Raw genomic sequence first — 17,983 nt, 5'->3', positions numbered from 1 at the left:
GTGGCTGGAAATCCTCCCCTCTCGTTTTTTTTTAATTTTCCAAAAGAAGGAACAGAGAAGGGGGTGAGAATTTTCCCTCTAAGGCCCAGTCCTCTGTTCTTGGCGCTACCTCGCAAACGCGGGAAATGGAGAATCGTAAGAAAAAAAAAAAAAATATATATATATATATACACACACATTTATATATTTACATATGTAGATAGATAGATAGATATATAGAAAGGTAATATGGGTGCAGGAAGAGGTAACAGAGAAGTGGGAGGAAAGAAACGTATGGTAAGAACTACGAACAAAGGCACACCGGAACCATTGTACTTTTTATGTAGGGAAGGTATGGTGAACTTCGGAACTTGGGAATGGTCTGGGTGGCTGGCAAGGCCCACACGGGACCAAGCGTCGTCACAACACTCCTGGCAGCGTCGCCGACACCACCAACCCCACACACGGAGCCTCGCTCCCCCTGACGCGCCACCGTTCACTTACGAACTCCAACTCTCACCGTGACGCTTGAACGCAGTCATTAAACGGGCGCTATAATCATACCGTAAGAACATACAAGTTTAACTTAAAAATAATCATGTAATTTACTAATCATCATTATTTTGTACATAACAAATATCTGGCTTTGGGTTCTATTTAATCAATAGACAGTATCAAGTGATGAATACTTAGGCTCTACCAGCAGCGCTCTTGCAAGACCCACAAAAGACCAGAGGAGTTTCTGCACTTCATGACCTGGCCAACAGGAGCCTCTAGGAGAGTGGTAGGTGCATATGTTAGAGTCTGGATGTAGCTCGAAACCTCTTTTCTGTTCAACACCTTTATCAGATAAGTCAAGAAGCGATTTTCTTTCAAGAGCGACACGGTCACCGTAGAGACCCTTTGTTATGGAAGTTCGTTTGGAAGACCATGGATGGGTCAAGGGTCATTGGTGGTGACCTCGAACCATCGTCGTTACAAATCCGTAAAGCGTTTCATTACTTTCTTTACGTCTTTCTTCATCATGGGGGGAGATTAAAGGCGTCAATGCCTTCCCCTCCAACTGACTTTCAAATCTTCATCTAAACCTTCTGCAGGAGTGGCCAGCGAGGTCCCCCCTCCCGGCCGGAGACGTAGAGGGAGTGGCCAGCGAGGAAAACTCCACGGACGTCGCAGCGATACAAAACTTCGACTTGACCCAACCGATTGGGCCTTTGAAGATCATCACCCCGGGGGGCTGGAGGGGGATGGCGGGCGGCTACACCAGGGGAGGAGGAGAGATTCCTACGATGCCTCCAGTTGGAGACATGGAGGCTGCAGGAGTGAAGAGGAAGTGGGACGAGATCCAGGAATACGTAAGGTACGTCTTCGTGACCTCAAAAAGACAAGTTGCACCTTCTTGACATCTACATGACTACATGCATCCTTCTTTGATCCGTAGGACACACACACACCTTCCTCCTTCGTTCCATCTATGGTGACCTCTTCAAAGGGACAACCTGGACCTATATCCATGAATGTAAGAGTGTGTGTGTTACGTACATACGTATACATATCTTTCAGGATCTACAATCCTCGAGATCCTGTACATAATGGTGAAGGAACACGGTGCTTGCGAGAAGCGCTTGGGTACGTCCTTGAGATCAGGTCGTGCTTCTTAATCAACAGGTCAATTAGGGTGTCTAATTAATGAAAGAATCACTACATTGGGTTGTGCTCCATCCACAAGGGTCGTACCGTCTTCCTCAAAAGGTTGTACATTCGTGCCACAAGGGGTCGTACCGTCGTCCTTAACGACCATCGCCTTGGGAGTCGTACTCTCTACCCAAGGGTCGTATCAACGTGCTATATAGGATAACTGGGAACAATGTCATAGCTTATGCTAAACAATTATAACCAACGCTGGGTCTATAATTACTCTTGTATTATTATAACCAACGCTGGGTCTATAATTACTCTTGTATTATTATAACCAACGCTGGGTCTATAATTACTCTTGTATTATCATAACCAACGCTGGGTCTATAATTACTCTTGTATTATCATAACCAACGCTGGGTCTATAATTACTCTTGTATTATTATAACCAACGCTGGGTCTATAATTACTCTTGTATTATCATAACCAACGCTGGGTCTATAATTACTCTTGTATTATCATAACCAACGCTGGGTCTATAATTACTCTTGTATTATCATAACCAACGCTGGGTCTATAATTACTCTTGTATTATTATAACCAACGCTGGGTCTATAATTACTCTTGTATTATTATAACCAACGCTGGGTCTATAATTACTCTTGTATTATCATAACCAACGCTGGGTCTATAATTACTCTTGTATTATTATAACCAACGCTGGGTCTATAATTACTCTTGTATTATTATAACCAACGCTGGGTCTATAATTACTCTTGTATTATCATAACCAACGCTGGGTCTATAATTACTCTTGTATTATTATAACCAACGCTGGGTCTATAATTACTCTTGTATTATTATAACCAACGCTGGGTCTATAATTACTCTTGTATTATCATAACCAACGCTGGGTCTATAATTACTCTTGTATTATTATAACCAACGCTGGGTCTATAATTACTCTTGTATTATTATAACCAACGCTGGGTCTATAATTACTCTTGTATTATTATAACCAACGCTGGGTCTATAATTACTCTTGTATTATTATAACCAACGCTGGGTCTATAATTACTCTTGTATTATCATAACCAACGCTGGGTCTATAATTACTCTTGTATTATCATAACCAACGCTGGGTCTATAATTACTCTTGTATTATCATAACCAACGCTGGGTCTATAATTACTCTTGTATTATCATAACCAACGCTGGGTCTATAATTACTCTTGTATTATTATAACCAACGCTGGGTCTATAATTACTCTTGTATTATCATAACCAACGCTGGGTCTATAATTACTCTTGTATTATTATAACCAACGCTGGGTCTATAATTACTCTTGTATTATCATAACCAACGCTGGGTCTATAATTACTCTTGTATTATTATAACCAACGCTGGGTCTATAATTACTCTTGTATTATTATAACCAACGCTGGGTCTATAATTACTCTTGTATTAATATAACCAACGCTGGGTCTATAATTACTCTTGTATTATCATAACCAACGCTGGGTCTATAATTACTCTTGTATTATCATAACCAACGCTGGGTCTATAATTACTCTTGTATTATTATAACCAACGCTGGGTCTATAATTACTCTTGTATTATTCACAGATCATTTTCTGCACGTCAACTATGGCCTCGAAGACTGGTTTGCACAATGTCTCGTGGACTAGCTCGCTTAGTGTCTCGTACACTATCTCGCTCAGTGTCTCATAGACTGGATCGCTTAGTGACTTGCAGACTGGAATAATTAGTCTGGAAGACTGACTCGCTGAGTGACTCGTTGACTAGCGCGCACAGAACTCCATAGTATGGTTCATTTATTGACTCGGTAATTATTTTTTCTTATCTCCTCCAGTGTCATAAACAGCTTTCATAGGTTTCCATGGTCTATTACTGTATTTTCTATGTTAGCTCAGACGGCCAAGGAGGATATTCCCTCTAAGACTCAGTCCTCTGTCCTTAGTGCTACCTCGGTAACGCGGGAAATGGCGAATATGAAAAAAAAAAAAAAAAAAAAAAAAAAAAAATATATATATATATATATATATATATATATATATATATATATATATATATATATATATATATATTCCTATGAGTCCATGGGGAAAATGAAACACGATAAGTTCCCAAGTGCACTTTCGCGTAATAATCGCATCATCAGGGGAGACACAAGAGAGAAATATAACAGTCAGTTGATATACATCGAAGAGACGAAGCTAGGACGCCATTTGGTAAACGTGATTGTCCAAGACAGACAACGAGCGTATCATAAACTTATTATGTGGAAAAGGTTTGTTTACAAATCTTATCAACAATAAAGTTATCCAATTTGCATAGACCTTCACTAATATTAAGGTTATAATTCTTTGTGTATTCAATAACAGAAGATTCAATGATATTTCTCTTGGTAATAGAGCTAAGAGTTGATAACTGAGATGACATCACTCTAGTCAATACAATGATCATAGTTTTTAACGTGATTAAAAAAGGCATTTGATTCTTGTCCTGTTCTTATACTATATCTATGTTGCTAAAGTCTAACAGAAAGATCCTCACCAGTCTGCCCAACATAAAACTTTCCACAATTTCTACATGGCACTTTATAGATGCATCCAGGAGAATTTTCTGGTGAGTTCCTGAATAAGATATTCTTTATAGTATTATTGCTGCTGAAGGCAACGTTTACATAAAAGGATTTACGCAACATGGGAAGTAAAGTGAAATTTTTATCAAGAGGGAGAACTAAAAGATTCTTGGTGTCAATGGGAGGTTTGGGCTCAACTCTATAAAATGATTTCTTTACTAACTTAAGAGGATTTATCAATGAAAGATCTAGGGTACTTTAACTTCTATCCAATAGAATATATCTTCTCAAAATCATTATCAATAAGCTCTGGACTGCAAATATGTAATGCCCTAAGGAACATGGATTGAAATGATGATAATTTAACTCTGTCATGTTGAGATGAGTAATAATGGATATATGAGCATACAGTGGTAGGTTTTCTGTATATACTAAACTTAAACTTGTTTCCATGCCTATGGATCATGCAATCTAAAAATGGTAACATACCATTATTTTCATTTTCTACAGCAAATTTGATAGAAGGCACTAAATTGTTAAGTAAAGGGAGAAATGTTTGTAAATTTTCATTTGTTGGCCAAAAACAAAGCGCGTCATCTACATACCTACACCAAATTACGTTAGAAGGTAAGACATCCTTTAGTAATTCTGTTTCAAAAAATTCCACATAAAGATTACTTAGTACAGGTGAATGAGGGTTACCCATTGCCATACTAAATTTTTGAGCATATTCTTCATTGAATTATAATACACAGCCTTTTATATACAATTTTATCAGTTCAATGAAAACAGACTTTAAAACAGGTAAATGAATATCATCCAAAACATCAAATAAATATTCTAAAAGGTCATCAACCTGAACTTTTGTGAAAAGTGAAGAAACATCAAAACTAACAAGTTTGAAATCAAAATCAACGTTTATATTGTTAAGCTTGTAAACTAAATCTACATTGTTCATGGTATTAGAATTCGATATCTTATCCACTAAAGGCCTTAATAAACAACCATTTTGACTATATGTGATGGAGCCTACTGAACTCACTATAGGTCTTGCTGGAACATTTTTTTTTTTGTTTTGATAAGTCCATACACATATGGCAATGAAGGGGACAAAGATGACAAACTATTGATAAGAGAACCATTACCTTTCAACAACTTTAGCTCTTTACTGAAATGGGAATTAACTGCTTCTAGGGGATTCTTACTGAGTTTAAAATGTTGTCATCATTTAAAAGATAATTCATTTTAGATAAATAATCACATTTGTCCATAATCACAACAGTGTTAGTCTTATCTGCTTTAGTAATGTATATCATTTATCTTAGAGAAAGACAGGAATTTATCTAATGATGAAATTAATATCCGTAAGGGTTAAGTGTATGCCAGTTTGTCAAAACCAGTGGAACCTAATCGCCCTAAAAGATTAACAAGAGCTATTATAATAAGAATTATAACCTTAATATTAGTGAAGGTCTATACAAATTGGATAGCTTTATCGCTGATAAAATTTGTAAACAATTCCCCTTCTTGTCCACATAATGAGTTTATGATACGCTTGTTGTCTGTCTTGGACAATCTCTTGTTTACCAAATGGCGTCCTAGCTACGTTTCTCCTTTGTATATCACCTGTTTTATATTTCTTTCTTGTATCTCCCCTGATGATGTGATCATTACACGAAAGTGCACTTGGGAACTTATCGCGTTTCATTTTCCCTGTGGACTCATAAGAATATATTTGATCGTACAAAATTGTGATCCCTTACATACATATGTATGTGGGTGGGTTGGGTCATTCTTTCGTCTTTTCCTTGCGCTACCTCGCTAACACGAGAGACAGCGACTAAGTATAATAAAATAATAATGCATATATACCACACACAACCTCAGCCAGGTACGCCTTTATCGAAAGGAGGAAAAACACCTGGGATTGCCTGTGGGATCGACCGCCGCGCCCAGGATGCGAACCTGGACATGCAGGGTGCTGTCGTGTTCCACGTCATCAAACGGTGTGTGTGTGTGTGTGTGTCTACAAAGACCCCCCCCTATCCCTCTCGGCTCTTGCGTCAGTGACCCTGTAGGGATATGTTCCAAGGCAGTAGACGTAGCTGAAATAGATGTGTTTCAACATGAGGAGCGTCGAGGTTCCCGGACCCTGGAACACGTAATGCATGAAGTCCGGCCGAGTGTCGACGACTGCTTACTTTACCGTGGCTTAACTTTTTCAGCGCGACAGTACGACTCTCGAACGCGACGGTACTACTCTTGCGCACGACGGTACGACCCGTGAACACGACGCCGTGTCGTTTGGCCAGACCCCTCACTTCTGATCAAAGGTCAGGCCATTAATATAGCCGAGTCGTACCGTCGCACCTGTGTGCCCAAGGGTCGTCAGGTCGTCCTCGAGTCGTACCTTAGTGTCTGAAGGGATACTGAAGAGGACGACTCCCTAAGCTGTACAAGACCAGCTTGAGTGCCTCTGTGTAAGGAAGGTAGCGAGGCAGGAGTCTTGCCACTCCATCTTAAGGGTCGCATCAGTGTGGACGGCGAGGCCAGAGGCACTCACGTCACTGACTTCGGGTACTCCCTGCCTTCTGCAGGAGACTTTCCTCCCACGAAGCTACAACAACGTCTAGGTGTGCTTCTCTATACAGCATATTATTCACCGGGCGTGTCTCTCCCTCAGCTCTGTGCTGACGAAGGAGGCGATGAGGAGGAACAAGGCGCACGTACAAGAGGCGTGGACGGAGGAGGAAGACATGACGCTGAGGAGTACGATTGCCGACTTCGCGGGTTGCGTCAGCGCACACGGCTTCAGCAAAGTCTACAGGTAGGTCCTGGTGGAACATAACACCTTTAGTAACCTGGCCTTGTGTTGTATTTTTTGATATGGAGGTTCGACGTGGCTAAGGAATGGTTCTCATTGTCCTCATGATCAACAAAGGTCATGTCTGTATGTGTGCTGCGCGCGCATGTTCACGATATCAGGTCCTCATCAAATTATCAAGCCCTTCCCTTCATGATCTAGTGGGCAGTCAAACGTAAGATGAAAGAAAAAGAAAAATGTATGGCAATTCATTTATATTTTCCTCCCAGAGTGAAACTTCTTAAGTCGAGGTCTGAAATGACACGGTGCGTTGTGTGTGTCATCCACAGTCACACACACACACACACACACACACACACACACACACACACACACACACCTGACCTGTGCCAGTAAAGACACCAGGGAACGGGCTGTACCCAACATGACCCATCCGTCCCAAACATTGAACCTGATTCACCTTCCAAAATCCCATCGACCCGAAGTTCCGCACATATAGTCTTCATTTCGCTTTACCACAGAGGACCAACTGGCGGTGAAGGGTTCCGTACGCAGCCCCTGGGGCGTGAGGGTATGACACTTGAGATACAGTGGTCTGAGCTTTGCTAACTAAGGAGCGAAACTATCAGGCCAGAGGGTCGTAAGGCTGTTCTCAAGGGTCGTCCTCGAGGGGGTTACACACACGTTCTCGGGAGTCCAAGTGCCTTATGTTTCCCCAGTACATCCAGGCTGTGTCCAAAAATTTCCCCCCTACGCCACCTCCATAACTTACAAAGACTTACCGCAAGATTCGCACCAAAAAAAAAAAATATCAGCAACATAACCTGAAGGTTATTCTCCCACGAGACAAACTGTGTGTACCCCTAACGTCACCTCGTAAACTTTAAAGAATGAAAGAAGAGTGAGAGAACAATATTCTTTGATGGGGACAACATTCAAATCATGAGCTCAATAGGAGAGGGTTTGCCATATATCACAACTGTCCTTTACTGTTGCATCTTATGCAAGATCCTTCGTGTCCTCGATAATGCCACAGCTGCCACACAACACGTAACAGCTCAACTGCCCCCCACCCCCACAAAAACACTTTTCCCTCCCCCTTCACAGAAGCCTACACCACATCACCACACTTCATAACCCATGGTCGTCCCGACCTGTAGACGTGGCCGGCTTCCTGAGAGCTGCGAGAGTCTCATAAAGAGATGCTGGACAGCTGGGATAGGTATATGTGTGTGAGAGAGAGAGAGAGAGAGAGAGAGAGAGAGAGAGAGAGAGAGAGAGAGAGAGAGAGAGAGAGAGAGAGAGAGAGAGAGACCGTGCTAGTCTACTGCTGCCACCTTACCCTAGCGTGCTGTAACCTTACTTCAACGAGCTGTAAAGTTACCCTAACGTGGTGACATTTACCTTACACTAACAACCTACGACCTTACCTCACACTAACGAGGTGTGGGCGTAAATTACCGGGCCACTAGCTTACCCCCCAACCTAACCTTACTAAGCTCTGGCCTAACACTACTGAGCTTTGACCTAACCTTACTGATCTCTGACCTAACCTTACTAAGCTCTGGCCTAACACTATTGAGCTTTGACCTAACCTTACTGATCTCTGACCTAACCTTACTAAGCTCTGGCCTAACACTATTGAGCTTTGACCTAACCTTACTGATCTCTGACCTAACCTTACTAAGCTCTGGCCTAACACTACTGAGCTTTGACCTAACCTTACTGATCTCTGACCTTACCTTACTGATCTCTGACCTTACCTTACTGATCTCTGACCTTACCTTACTGATCTCTGACCTTACCTCAATGATCTCTGATCTTACCTTACTGATCTCTGACCTTACCTTACTGATCTCTGACCTTACCTTACTGATCTCTGACCTTACCTTACTGATCTCTGACCTTACCTTACTGAGCTCTGACCTTACCTTACTGATCTCTGACCTAAACTTACCGAGCTCTGACCTTACCTTACTGAGTTCTGACCTTACCTTATTTTACTATGACCTTACCTTTACAACCCTCGGTGGACTTAATCACTCTCCTCTTTGCCCCATCTATGACCTCCACCTGATGAGCCATGCGACCTTACCTATATAGCTTTAAGGCATGTCTCACCTAACTGCGGCGTGACCTGACCTTCGTGTGACCTTACAGGTCACAGCACTGGGGTCGACGACTCCTTTGGCTGACCGTCTGCCTCATCATGATGAGCTGGGGAACGTATCAATGCCACAGCGTAATCGCCGAATACCTCACCTACCCAAAGAAGGTAACCATCGGGGTAAGTAACGTAGGGTCGCCTTACCTTACTAAGACATCTTCAGAGAAGGGAACCCAATTAAGGTAAGAACAACAGACTGCTTTACCTTACTTAGGGAGCCCCAAAGAAGGAAACCAATAGGGTAAGAATTACAGACTCCCCTTACCTTATCATAAACAGGAGCTTCCCCCATCCCTTTCCCACACACACACACACACACACACACACACCTAACCTTGCCTCCGACCAATGCCAATTTATCCAATCATCTACACAAAAGAACTGTGAAGCCAATTTAGGGAGAATAAAAAAAAGTTATAATTACAAAGGTCTGGGAGTCGATCTCGTGACTTGGACTCGGGGGAAAAAAAAATACCTGTCGAGTTCCATTCCAAAAACATTACCCTCGCATTTTATTTATTTGTAGTGACGCTGTGTTTTTGTATCCTGTTATTACTCGCTTACATAAAAAGCGATCTTTCTCGGCTCCTTGGGCACGACCCTTGAGCACGAAGGTACGACGACCCATTACGCATCGTGGCATGGCAATTGCCATGACCTGAGTGAGTCAGGCCAAAGACCAGGTCTCCATACCTAAGGGTCGTACTGACGTGGTCTAAGGGTCGTAGAGCTGCACTCACAAGGTCTCCATACCCAAGGGTCGTCCTGCCGTGCCCTAAGGGTCGTCCTCAAAGGCTTTGTACCCTCATGCTGACCGGAGTTAAGAGAAATGTAACCCCAACGACATTAACAAGCGGCTCCTACCTAACGACCTTAATGACGTGCTTGTTAATTCGACCCTCCCGTGAGTTCCCGCCTCAGATGGCCAATTAGCTTTCTACGATGCCTTGCATGTCGCTCCGTTCCGTTTAAGAGCTCAATTTTCATTAACTCTTGTCAGAAGAAAAAAAAAAATGTTTGTTTAATCTCTTAAGTGTCGTAGAAGTAAGTGTATATAAGCGAGAGTAAACAAAAGTTCATGTAAGGACTTGCGTGTAGCGGAATGCGAGAAAACCAAATTCGATGTGGATAGGGAGGAAGAAAATGGGGAGGAGGGAAAGCCAGACAATGCAATATTCATCAAATGATTTACAGTAACAATTGAGGTCATGGTATGACAAAACATAAGTCACACACACACACACATCTCTACATAAGTGGTAAAGCATGTTCCATATAATTATAAGTTAATTCCTATGATAATATATACTTAATTCTAAGACTACCTTACTTATATATAGCGCTATCACGCCATTATAATATTTACTGTCACTTCCCCTTGTTCAGTCGACCCTTCAATGTTCCTCATAAAGGACCATCACAACCATAATATTTACTGTCACTTCCCCTTGTTCAGTCGACCCTTCAATGTTCCTCGTAAAGGACCATCACAACCATAATATTTACTGTCACTTCCCCTTGTTCAGTCGACCCTTCAATGTTCCTCGTAAAGGACCATCACAACCATAATATTTACTCAGTCTTCTGTTCAGTCGAGCCCTTGATGCCCGGACCGTCATGCCATAATGTTTACACCCATACCCAAGGCTTCAGCCCACCTCCTTGATGCCCCCCCTAAATACCTCTCACGCCCTAAGTCTTGTTGACAATCGCTACCACCCGTCCTGTCCTCCTCCTCCTCCTCATACTTCAGTCCACTCCCCGATGTCCTGCATTCGTTGTAAAGGACAAGCGATGCTTTCTTGTCAACACAGCTGGACGGGTGGATTTTGGTAGTATGTTCCTGAGGCAGAGTGTGGAAGTATCCACCTCCCACATGGTAGGCAGTTTGCCTGAAGAAGCCGCAGACATACGAACTTCCCGGAGGCATATGAAACTCGTAAGTCCATTTCTAAACAAAGGTATCCATCAATTCTTCGTATATTTCTACTACTGGTGATGACACAGGCTTCCTCTAATTCTAAATTCTTAAAAAAAAAAAATTACTTTGTGATGTTAGATCTATTATTGGGCAGCCGGACTGGTGGCTAAGGAATTCTGTCCCACCCTGGGCGATATCGTCTTAAAACCTCTGAAATATTATCATTCGCTGTGACACAATCCAAACTCTCTCTCTCTCTCTCTCTCTCTCTCTCTCTCTCTCTCTCTCTCTCTCTCTCTCTCTCTCTCTCCCTTTTCCTTCCTGGTGTGTTTACCTCTTTCTCACCCCCCCCACGGCAGGTTGAGGAGGACCAGGAGGTAGAGTTCCCGGCAGTAACCGTGTGCAGCCTCAACCCTCTGGGCAACGAGGACAACTTCATACACCACCCGCTCTGGGGAAGCTTCATCGACATCGAGAAGGATAACCAGGACCCTAGTCAGTTCGAGGACGCGTATTAAGTATAGCATGAAGATTTTATGTGGGAGAGGGATGTGTCAGGGATGAGGACGACGAATGAAGGAGGATGTGCACGGATTAGGGAGTATGAGGGAGTACTGAGGGATGGAGGGGGAAGGATTAGGGAAATAAAAGACGTGTTTGGGAAGGGAGAGGCTTGTAGAATCTGGAATCAATTAGGGAGTATGAGGTGATTCGGTAGTCCTAGCAAACGAATCAGAATATTCTCAAGGATGTTCACGGACTTGCAAAGGTCAGGATATACAGAGACGTCACATGAATACTGAATAGGGAACGAGGATTGTGTAATATCTCAACACTGATATAATAACGTCCCCGATATATTCCCGATATAAAAGTTCATACACTATATCTAAGTCAGCCCTAAAACACTTGTAACAAACATACACACACACACTCAAGGATGAATAGATACATGTGTATATATACATATGTATGCGTAACTGTGTGTGTATATGTTATGTCTACGTATGTATATGTACGTATGTCTATGTATGTATATGTATGTGTATGTGCGTTTATGCATATATATATATATATATATATATATATATATATATATATATATATATATATATATATATATATATATATGTGTGTGTGTGTGTGTGTGTGTGTGTATATGAGAGGATGGGTAGCTCTTCGTCTATTTCCTGGTGCTACCTCGCTGGTGAGGGAAACGGCGATCAAGTATCACAGGCCAAGTGAGGATTACCCTTAAAGGATCAGTCCTCTGTTCTTAACGCTACCTTGCTAACGCGGGAAATGGCGAATAGTATAAATATATATATATATATATATATATATATATATATATATATATATATATATATATATATATATATATATATATATCTTTCAAAATTTGCCAGCCTGTGTATGTATATCATAAACCGTAACCTGGCCATGTTGTTATAATCATACCTAAGAAAAAAAAAATATGTGTAATGACGTAAGTGTTGCCATGACACGAGGCGATGGACAAAAAAAAAAAATAATAAAAATTACAGCCGTTCCTGGCAGGTTGAGTGCTTGGGTTATGGCCATAATGGTGGGCTCACAGAAACTGCGATCAGGTGGTCTTGAGAGAGAGAGAGAGAGAGAGAGAGAGAGAGAGAGAGAGAGAGAGAGAGAGAGAGAGAGAGAGAGAGAGAGAGAGAGAGAGAGAGAGAGAGAGCTATATTCCCCCCTTTTAGTGACTGTTATTTGATCAAATATATATAATCACCTGTGTCGTGTAACTGTTGGTATCTTAGATAATGATGATTGAAGAATCTAATAAAATGAAAAAAAAAAACGGGGTGGGTGAGTGGGGTTGTGGGTGAGTGGGGTGGGGGGGTTCCCGTTAGAGGAAAGGGGGGCCAATTGGGTTTGGAAGGAGAGGAGCAACAAACACCACACGATCGTGATAAGCTCACCACACATACATACCCGAGGCGCTGAGTCACCATAGTGAGAAGGCCGGTGTGTCTTCAGTGTTCCATTATCATGTCATCATACCTGACTGCGCGCGCCTAGTCATCATAAATCCCGCGTTTACCAACGTATTGAAGGAGAGGTCATTATGAGGTAATGACGTACCAGCCTCTCACTAAAGTATAGGCATCATCAATCCATCGTAACACAGGAGGGTTCGATCCCCTGTACCCATCACACGTCGTGGTTCAGTTGATAAACACTTAGGTAGGGGGTTTCACCCCTCACCCACCTCCCCCTTCCACTTCATCCCCTCCATCGCATTCATTACGTGTCAAAAGGGCCACACATTCATCACACGAACGAAGTGGGCGCCATGCTTCATGCATGAGACGCGTCAGCACGAAACGATCGAGGGACGGCCAACACGAAACGATCGAGGGACGACCAACACGAAACGATCGAGGGACGGCCAACACGAAACGATCGAGGGACGACCAACACGAAACGATCGAGGGACGGCCAACACGAAACGATCGAGGGACGACCAACACGAAACGATCGAGGGACGACCAACACGAAACGATCGAGGGACGACCAACACGAAACGATCGAGGGACGACCAACACGAAACGATCGAGGGACGACCAACACGAAACGATCGAGGGACGACCAACACGAAACGATCGAGGGACGACCAACACGAAACGATCGAGGGACGACCAACACGAAACGATCGAGGGACGACCAACACGAAACGATGATCCACGGGCGGTCACTACGAACGATGATCCACGGGAAAACGAGCCCAGATGATGACCTTCGGCCTCCCTCACCCTCGCGCCATTACGCCTCACCTGGTTACAACAACAAACTTTTTCTTTCTTTCTTTCGATGAATAACAAATGAAGTCACAGCGTTGAATAAATGAAGGCCCAACACGAATCGAGGAGGAGGACATCCCCCCTCCCTCCCACAACAGCTCTCCATGTGCGTGAAATGAACAATTCTCTCTCTCTCTCTCTCTCTCTCTCTCTCTCTCTCTCTCTCTCTCTCTCTCTCTCTCTCTCTCTCTCTCTCTCTCTCTCTCTCTTCTCAGCTGCCTTTGCGCTTAGCCTATCAGCCTTTTCATTGTGTGTGTGTGTGTGTGTGTGTGTGTGTGTGTGTGTGTGTGTGTGTGTGTGTGTGTGTGTGTGTGTGTGTGTGTGTGAGTGAGTGAGTGAGTGAGTGAGTGAGTGAGTGAGTGAGTGTGTGTGTGAGTGTGTGTATGAGTGAGTGTGTGTGTGTGTGTGTGTGTGTGTGTGTGTGTGTGTGTGTGTGTGTGTGTGTGTGTGTGTGTGAGTGAGTGAGTGAGTGAGTGAGTGAGTGAGTGAGTGAGTGAGTGAGTGAGTGAGTGAGTGTGTGTATGAGTGAGTGAGTGTGTGTGTGTGTGTGTGTGTGTGTGTGTGTGTGTGTGTGAATCAGCTATCTACACGGCACGTGGTCCTTCCTCTCACACTGTCCCTACTGCTATCGCACAACACTTTCAACCTGTGTGCCTTGGTTTGTTACCGGCATTAACGTGGTAGTTTCCTGCCACGCTGCCGACCGCCACTCCTGCGCTAGTTCGAGTCCTCCATGTTACGGGGGGGACCTGTTCTATACCCACTCCCCCTCGCTCGGCCCGCTGACGAACTTGAAGGCGGTGGTCAAGCCGCTCCCTAAGTCTTCCCTCTCTCGTGTGGCGTTGGGCCAATTCACGTGCACTAACCTCTTCTCGCTGGAGCCGGAGGGAAACCGGTTGTGGTAAAGACAGTGCTTGGAGGAAGGGAGGCACGGGGAAGTGTTGTGGGAGATGAAGTCTTGGTTTGGAGGGGGTTTGTTGGAGGAAGGGAGGCACGGGGAAGTGTTGTAGGAGATGAAGTCTTGGTTTGGAGGGGGTTTGTTGGAGGAAGGGAGGCACGGGGAAGTGTTGTGGGAGATGAAGTCTTGGTTTGGAGGGGGTTTGTTGGAGGAAGGGAGGCACGGGGAAGTGTTGTGGGAGATGAAGTCTTGGTTTGGAGGGGGTTTGTTGGAGGAAGGGAGGCACGGGGAAGTGTTGTAGGAGATGAAGTCTTGGTTTGGAGGGAGGGTTTGTTGGAGGAAGGGAGGCACGGGGAAGTGTTGTAGGAGATGAAGTCTTGGTTTGGAGGGAGGGTTTGTTGGAGGAAGGGAGGCACGGGTAAGTGTTGTAGGAGATGAAGTCTTGGTTTGGAGGGAGGGTTTGTTGGAGGAAGGGAGGCACGGGGAAGTGTTGTAGGAGATGAAGTCTTGGTTTGGAGGGGGTTTGTTGGAGGAAGGGAGGCACGGGGAAGTGTTGTAAGAGATGAAGTCTTGGTTTGGGGAAGGGTTTGTTGGAGGAAGGGAGGCACGGGTAAGTATTGTAGGAGATGAAGTCTTTGGAGGGAGGGGGGTTTGTTGGAGGAAGGGAGGGATGCACAAGGTGTCGTCTGAGTTTAAGTGTCAAGGAATAATTTGTTCGAGGTATATCTATCTATCTATCTATCTATTTGGAGTGTGGTAAGGGTAGAAAAAAAAAGATGAAGAAGAGAGATAAAATAAAAAGGTAAAAGGCCCCAGACCCTATAAGTACTCTATTGCTAACAAATAAATCAATTCGGTAAACTGTTGTAAGTTAATGTATAGGAAATAGAAAGAAAAGCAAACTTGAATAATACGTGTAATATTGTATTCCGGGGGCGATATAAGGTAATGTAAGGCTTATTAATCATAATTTCGTTTCGTAATTTACCCTTACAGAAAAATCTGTAAACACAACATACGGATTTACGTAGTTTGTCCACAACTGGTGTTTACACTGGGCCGGGTGTGTTACCAGAGTGCGCGCGCGCGCGTGTGTGTGTGTGTGTGTGTGTGTGTGTGTGTGTGTGTGTGTGTGTGTGTGTGTGTGTGTGTGTGCGAGGATGCTGATGATGCTGGAGTGTATTTCAAGTGCAGTAATACAGTAGACAGGCGGTTGTAGATACAGCAGCTACAGTCATGTAGGCTCCCGTCCCAGGTCACCCCAACCCCCCAGCAGGTACAGGTAGAGATGCTGTAGCTAGGGGGTGGGGTCATGCGTGCCACTACCCTCCCACGCCACGCCCCTTGCAGCTAGAAAGAGTGTAGCTAAGGGGGGAAAGGGAAGGGGGGGTTGTCGTCGTCATGTAGGCCACCACCCTCCTAGGTCCCGCCCCTGAAGTTGCAGAGGTGTAGACGAAGGGCGTGACGCCCCTGAAGTTGCAGAGGTGTAGACGAAGGGCGTGACGCCCCTGAAGTTGCAGTGGTGTAGACGAAGGGCGTGACGCCCCTGAAGTTGTAGTGGTGTAGACGAAGGGCGTGACGCCCGTGAAGTTGCAGTGGTGTAGACGAAGGGCGTGACGCCCCTGAAGTTACAGTGGTGTAGACGAAGGGCGTGACGTAGCAAGCCACCTGACCGCCCCACAACCTTGCAGTATGTGATGGCCTGGACTACTACGACTACTACGACAACTACGACCACTATTTCAACTTCGACCACAGCCTCGGCGGACTCACCTTCCCCGATGAACATCACCCAGATACGGAGGAAGGTAAGAGATGTGTAGATATTCCCGCTAAGGCTCAGTCCTCTGTTCATAACGCTACCTCGCTAACTCGGGAAATGGCGATTATGTGCGTGTGTGTGTGTTTGTGTGTGTGTGTGTGTGTGTGTGTATATATATATATATATATATATATATATATATATATATATATATATATATATATATATATATATATATATATTTATTATATTTATGTTGCTTTGTCGCTGTCTCCCGCGTTTGCGAGGTAGCGCAATTATATGCATATACATATATAATTTCCCAAGCTCTCTCATCCCCAACAGACTTCATACTTGCCCCTCTTTCCAAAACTCTTGCATTTACCTCCCTAACAACCCCATCCATAAACAAATTAAACAACCATGGAGACATCACACACCCCTGCCGCAAACCTACATTCACTGAGAACCAATCACTTTCCTCTCTTCCTACACGTACACATGCCTTACATCCTCGATAAAAACTTTTCACTGCTTCTAACAACTTGCCTCCCACACCATATATTCTTAATACCTTCCACAGAGCATCTCTATCAACTCTATCATATGCCTTCTCCAGATCCATAAATGCTACATACAAATCCATTTGCTCTTCTAAGTATTTCTCACATACATTCTTCAAAGCAAACACCTGATCCACACATCCTCTACCACTTCTGAAACCACACTGCTCTTCCCCAATCTGATGCTCTGTACATGCCTTCACCCTCTCAATCAATACCCTCCCATATAATTTGCCAGGAATACTCAACAAACTTATACCTCTGTAATTTGAGCACTCACTCTTATCCCCTTTGCCTTTGTACAATGGCACTATGCACGCATTCCGCCAATCCTCAGGCACCTCACCATGAGTCATACATACATTAAATAACCTTACCAACCAGTCAACAATAGTCACCCCCCTTTTTAATAAATTCCACTGCAATACCATCCAAACCTGCTGCCTTGCCGGCTTTCATCTTCCGCAAAGCTTTTACTACCTCTTCTCTGTTTACCAAATCATTTTCCCTAACCCTCGCACTTTGCACACCACCTCGACCAAAACACCCTATATCTGCCACTCTATCATCAAACACATTCAACAAACCTTCAAAATACTCACTCCATCTCCTTCTCACATCACCACTACTTGTTATCACCTCCCCATTTGCGCCCTTCACTGAAGTTCCCATTTGCTCCCTTGTCTTACGCACTTTATTTACCTCCTTCCAGAACATCTTTTTATTCTCCCTAAAATTTAATGATACTCTCTCACCCCAACTCTCATTTGCCCTTTTTTTCACCTCTT

The 17,983-nt window shown here is 43.8% G+C and overlaps 1 protein-coding gene across 1 annotated transcript in view; it reads left to right on the top strand.

Moving 5' to 3' along the window:
• Positions 1–228: 228 nt before the first annotated feature.
• LOC139764248 (uncharacterized) overlaps positions 229–17,983 on the top strand; it is a 44,392-nt gene continuing 26,637 nt past the window's right edge. The window contains exons 1-6 of the mRNA XM_071690747.1: positions 229–276; positions 1,077–1,339; positions 6,907–7,050; positions 9,208–9,334; positions 11,495–11,630; positions 16,562–16,678. Coding sequence (XP_071546848.1) covers positions 229–276; positions 1,077–1,339; positions 6,907–7,050; positions 9,208–9,334; positions 11,495–11,630; positions 16,562–16,678 — 835 coding nt within the window. The remainder of the gene's footprint in view (positions 277–1,076; positions 1,340–6,906; positions 7,051–9,207; positions 9,335–11,494; positions 11,631–16,561; positions 16,679–17,983) is intronic.

This window comes from Panulirus ornatus, chromosome 49 (assembly GCF_036320965.1).
Source record: "Panulirus ornatus isolate Po-2019 chromosome 49, ASM3632096v1, whole genome shotgun sequence".
NCBI classification, from domain to species: Eukaryota; Metazoa; Arthropoda; class Malacostraca; order Decapoda; family Palinuridae; genus Panulirus; species Panulirus ornatus.
Note: the sequence above shows the minus strand (reverse complement) of the source record. Positions and strands in the feature narration are given on the sequence as shown.